Below are 4,571 nucleotides of genomic sequence, written 5' to 3'. Positions count from 1 at the left end.
TTCTTCGTGTTATTAATTCTGACCATAATCACTGCCAGCATTTATACTCAGCTATGTTTTTCTATTCATATTATTCATCTCATATCTAGAATTAATTATTCTTAACTAGAATTTACCCTCTATCTTCTTATTTAATTAGTTTACCAAAAAATATCTCCTACTTTTTTTGGTCAAACAAATATAAAATATAAACAAAAGTGCTCGTTCTTTCTAATGATTGTTTTGTTCGTGGGTACATCCACAATTTCTTTTTTCCACAAAAAGAAGAGTTTCCGCCGTAGGGTAATTTGCATAGAGGGGAGGGTTCATTCCTTTCTTTGTTTAGAAGAGACAGCTGTTTAGGCTTTTGGGAAACCTCCCTTGCTAAGTAAACCTTTTCAACGGCTTAAGTACACTAGTTGGATACTACTAACAAATCAAACAACTAAGGTACGTTTTGGAAGCTAGAATAAAAATTTTTTATACTATCATGTTTCTTAAAGATCTTTTATATATAGGTAATATTAATAAGCATAATTTGGTAAGAAGAAAATTATGTTAAATAAGCTATTAGAGCAGGTAAATGACAAGGCTTGAATTGAATGGAGTAACAATTTATATGGGTAATTTAGCTATCATTTCATGCATGCAGCAGTCTTAATAAGTTTGAGACAAGATCCGTCCAAAAACTTTGTTTGCAATTTAAGCATGCCATTGTTGCAAAAATAACTAAGTTAAAGAGTGTTTGGTATAAATTTATTTTTCTTCAATTTTAGAAAAATGACTCCCCATTAAGAGGAGGCAAATTTTTTTTTCTAAACTATCCTTTCAACCCTCCGCATCTCTACCCTCAGTCCACCTCTGGAACCCTCGACCCACACCTACCTCCCTCGTACCCGGTCACCCCTCCTCCCTCCCCCCTCCACCAACGAACGCTAAACCCAGAACCTCGACCACCGACCTCGCCCGTCAACCCTCGAACCCAACTATTGACCAGTGGGCCCATGCATCCCTGACCCCCAACCCACGACCCTCCCGATCCCTGACTTCTGGCCCCTCCAGCCTCGAATACCCGACCCCCCTCCTATCCCACTATGCCCATTCTTTACCATAGTATTTTTCTAGATTATATGTAAATACTTTTGGGATTATACTTTATACTTACTAGCCAAATATCACAAAATAAGTAAGAAAATTATTTATTTTGCAGGATAATATTTTTAGTGAATGATATTTTTCGCTCCAAACACACCCAAAAACATGAAGTTCCCTGCATGCAATATGTTCTCCTCATAAAAGATTTTAATTTAAAAGCAATTCGGAATTGACCTCAAATTTGCAATTAATCCATGTGAAAGGAGAGGAAAAAATGGCAAATTTATTTGACGAGTGACAATGACATAAAGAGTACTTCTCCTAAAGCTGGATCTAGAAAATCAACACCTCCTCCTTTAATAATTAAACAAATAGAATATTGAATCAACTCCTAATATCCATGTTCCGTGCCCAAACGTGTCAACTTTAACATAAACATTATAGAATACTTCACTGCATCCTCTTCCTCTATATGAAGGCTCCTATATATAGACCTCTCATATATTGCTTCCACATAAACTCACATCTCTACCAACTCTCTCTCCTTACTTCTTAAGTGAAGAAACAAAAATCCACAAACCAAAAAGAAGTCTGCACCTGATATATACTACTTATATACAGAGAGAATGGATCAAAATGTACCAGTAATGGCAAAAAAGTTCTGGAAAATAGTTCGAGTAGCCTTTTTCATGCTGAGGAAAGGGTTATCAAAGAGGAAACTAATGTTTGATCTCAGCTTATTAATGAAGCGTGGCAAAATTGCTAGCAAAGCCGCCATTCAAAACCTCATGTTCCACCATAATAATAATAATAATACCTACGGCCACCAATGTCCTTCCTCCACCTCTTCTTCCAAAGAGTACTACGAATTCAGCTGCAGTAACAGCCCTGCTTTCCACCTTCCCTTTAACCTCAACAAGCGCAGTAAGCACAGTCATCACCATGCACCTGCAACTGACGACGACGTTTTAATGGTGAACGCGGCCGTGTTGAAGGCGTTGGAGATGATTCAGAGTGGAACGGCGTCGCCTGCTTTGCCTGGATTTGGGAGAACTCCTACGGTGAGGCAATTAAGGGTAACTGATTCGCCGTTTCCTCTTAGAGATGGAGAGGGTAACAGTCACGTGGATGAGAAAGCTGATGAATTCATTTCAAGATTCTACAGAGATTTGAGACGAGAAGCTTCTGCTTTTGCTTAATGTTTTTAATTTATTACGTAAGACTTTGAGAGTTCATGCATGTAATTTGTCCTGTGCAATAAACAAGAAGGACGTTGGATCTTGCACAGTTTCTCAGTGTTAATAATTGGTGGAGTAATGGAAATTTTGTCGCTTCCATTCTGTCTCTATGAATTTTTTATTAAGTTTTCTTTTCGTGGTTTTGAGAAAATTATCAGTAGAAAATATAAAAGAAAATAATGCTAGTATATAAATGTGATGGTACCGTCCCTTAATTTTCATTCATTTTTATGACATTTTCAAGGCTGAAGTCCTGAAATTCTGGCAGTAGAATGTCGAGTACTTGTTATGTCCTTTTCTTCCAGAAAGTAAGAAAAGCAAAAAGTTAAATTAGAAATCATTACTTACTCCTACAAGTTAAAGTAAAGCATTGAACAAGGTTAGCAAGTTAACATTTATTCCTTCCTTCAAGCTCAAGGGTATGTAATCTTAATAGGAGTAGATTCAAAATATTAACTACCTATCAAACCATAGTACTTACTTGGAGTTGGGTTTATAATTTTCAGTTTATACGACCTCTATTAGGAAAGCAAAATTGATATTAGAAGTTAATCCTCATGTAAAACCAAAAAGAAATCCTGGAATTTTATTAATTTAAGTATCATATCGCACGTCCAAAGTTCGGTATTTTGTCCAAACACTCCTAACCTAATTGATGCCAGGAAAAATGTCGCAATGGACTTACAATGAAGGCACAGCGATTCTTCCGATTTTAATTTCCTAAAGCAAAACAGTGTTATGTTAGTAAGTGGAAATATGTTATTTAGTCTGTGCCTTTCTATATTTACTTTATTACCATTTATTTACATTAATTTATTGTAGTGGTATGTAAAGCAAATCCTTTGCTTTTTAGGTTGGCCATCTACCTGGAAACCTCCTTTGGCAGAAACATCCAAGCACATACCCTATTTTATTGATGCACTTGATTGTTTTATTAATTTTGAGGGAAATTGTGGTGCTTACTAAAGTAAAGCTGTCAATACCTTAGGTTTAGACCTGATTTTGAAATATTAAAATTTCCTCGTGGGACACAAAAATATAAAATAAGGTCTTTAACGTTGGGTAAGCCAAGAATATAAATGAGTGCATAGGACTCTCATGCCTTTTTAATAAAATAAATTTTTAACCTAATTTAATTTCATAAGTTAGCTTATGCAGTAAGGAATTATCCGAAACCATAGAAGGAGATAACATTTCATTTCCTTCCCTAATACTTGACACTAACTTAGACAAAACTAGAATCAGAAATCAAAATGAATGATAAATGGCAATAAGTACATATTTTGAGTATATTTATATTTCATTTTTAGAAAATTATTATGATTGCTCGAGAGAGAATTGCGGTAAGTAGAATGCACACGATCAGTAGGGAATAAATCGGCGAGATTCTAAATAACGTAGCGAGAATGATTCCGATAATTGAGGAAATCATAACTCTAGGCATCCTAAATCTTGTCTCTAACTTCATCCTTTTTAGTTAATAATTTTATTGCTTTTTAATATGTATTAGTTTATTAGTTCAAAGCAAGAATCACAATATTTATAACATAGAGATCGTGTGAACTTGTCTTCTTAATGACTGTGAACAGTTAGTTCTTTTGGGGATTCAACTCCGAACTCGTAATCGAAATATATTTGTTATGACCTCTAGTCCTTTTATTAGGCATAATTGGGCGTCATTAATGAAGTTAGCTTGAAATAATTTTACAACATCTAATTAAATGTTCAATTAATATTAATGAAACATTGATAGCGGATAAAGAGAGAATCGAGTTAGAAAAATTATGGTTTCTCGAAGACAAGATCTTTTGACAGCTCTAGGACAAGATTCAAACTTAGTATTGCGGGCAAGTTATGTTAATTGTAATTTATAAAAGATATTAATTAATTTTGTCTCGTTCTTTTTCATGCGAGAGATATTAATTAATTTTGTAAGTCAAATTTTGAGGTGGTCACACACAAGTGGTGTTACTAATAAAATTAAATTTCTCCTCTCATACAAGTAAAGCACGGTAACTAAGTAAAAGCCAAAAGTTTAGGCAAAACAATTCATATTGATAAACATGGATTGTTATTTTCCTTCTGTTTCTTTCTCTTATTCCCTCTCTCTTGAGAGAGTGTTAATCCCTCCGTTTCAATTTATGTGAACTCATTTAATTGGGCACAGAGTTTAAGAAAAGAGAGAAGACTTTTGAACTTGTGGTGTAAAATAAGGCACATATATTTTGTGTGGCTATAAATCATTGCATAAAGGTAAAT

The 4,571-nt window shown here is 34.5% G+C and overlaps 1 protein-coding gene across 1 annotated transcript; it reads left to right on the top strand.

The window, feature by feature from the left end:
* Positions 1-1,573: 1,573 nt before the first annotated feature.
* On the top strand, positions 1,574-2,411 carry LOC104220871 (uncharacterized). Its single transcript, XM_009771837.2, has one exon. The coding sequence runs from the start codon at positions 1,701-1,703 to the stop codon at positions 2,271-2,273; it is 573 nt and encodes a 190-aa protein (XP_009770139.1). The 5' UTR covers positions 1,574-1,700; the 3' UTR covers positions 2,274-2,411.
* Positions 2,412-4,571: the final 2,160 nt, after the last annotated feature.

Source organism: Nicotiana sylvestris, chromosome 6 (genome assembly GCF_000393655.2).
Source record: "Nicotiana sylvestris chromosome 6, ASM39365v2, whole genome shotgun sequence".
In the NCBI taxonomy this organism is placed as follows: domain Eukaryota; kingdom Viridiplantae; phylum Streptophyta; class Magnoliopsida; order Solanales; family Solanaceae; genus Nicotiana; species Nicotiana sylvestris.
This window is presented reverse-complemented; position numbering and strand designations above follow the sequence as displayed.